Source organism: Microtus ochrogaster, chromosome 7 (genome assembly GCF_000317375.1).
Source record: "Microtus ochrogaster isolate Prairie Vole_2 chromosome 7, MicOch1.0, whole genome shotgun sequence".
Taxonomy (NCBI): domain Eukaryota; kingdom Metazoa; phylum Chordata; class Mammalia; order Rodentia; family Cricetidae; genus Microtus; species Microtus ochrogaster.
The window spans coordinates 76,348,702-76,349,429 of record NC_022014.1 but is presented as its reverse complement, the minus strand read 5'-3'; the positions used below and the strand labels follow the sequence as shown (position 1 = coordinate 76,349,429).

The 728-nt window shown below is 50.7% G+C and overlaps 1 protein-coding gene across 1 annotated transcript in view; it reads left to right on the top strand.

The window, feature by feature from the left end:
* Positions 1-429, top strand: part of Slc39a11 (solute carrier family 39 member 11) — a 217,783-nt gene extending 217,354 nt beyond the window's left edge. The window contains exon 7 of the mRNA XM_026780081.1: positions 350-429. Within this exon, the coding sequence (XP_026635882.1) occupies positions 350-429 (80 nt within the window). The remainder of the gene's footprint in view (positions 1-349) is intronic.
* Positions 430-728: the final 299 nt, after the last annotated feature.

Genomic DNA, 728 nt, shown 5'->3' with positions numbered 1-728 from the left:
GCGTGCGTGCGCGCGCGCGCGCGCGCGCGCGCAAGCATGCTGTGAAGGTTGAAATCCGATGATTTCCTCATTCACTCTCCACTTGCTCTTTGAGTCAGCGTCTCTCACCAGGGCCTGGGGAGTGATGAGGCTTGAGTGACTGGCCTGTGAGTGCCAGGGATCCACTCATGTCCGCCTGCTCAGCTCTGGGGTTGCAGGTGCATGCCGGCACACCCAGCTTTTTGCACGGATGCTGGGGATGAGTGGCAGGCTCTCATGCTTGCTCTCCTTCCCACCACCCAGATTGATGATGGCGACCCACAGTGGAGCCTGAAGAGCTCACTTGCTTCTCGTTCTCCTCTCCTTGCAGTCAAGAGCCGAGTTCGTTGTTGCTATGATATAGAGGCCCGAGGGCTGCTGTTTGTGTCTCTGGGACAGCACAGCGCCTGATTTTAATTATTTGCTTTGTCATCATCTCTAGTTTCTAATAATGGCTTCGAAAGGAATGCTCGGGGTTTCAGTCAGAAGTGATTTTAGTTTCAGGGAACTCAACAAATTTAGAAAACAGAATATTAACAGTGGCAGGCTGTTCCTGAAGGCTAGGGTTATGACTAATTTTTATTTTCTGCATGGTTCTGTAAGATTTAGAACCAAACTTCCCTATGAAAAAATATGATTACTTGTAACCAGTTAAAGGTGGTTTGGGGGAGGGGGTCTCCCCAAGTGAGCCAACCACCTCAGGACTCTGA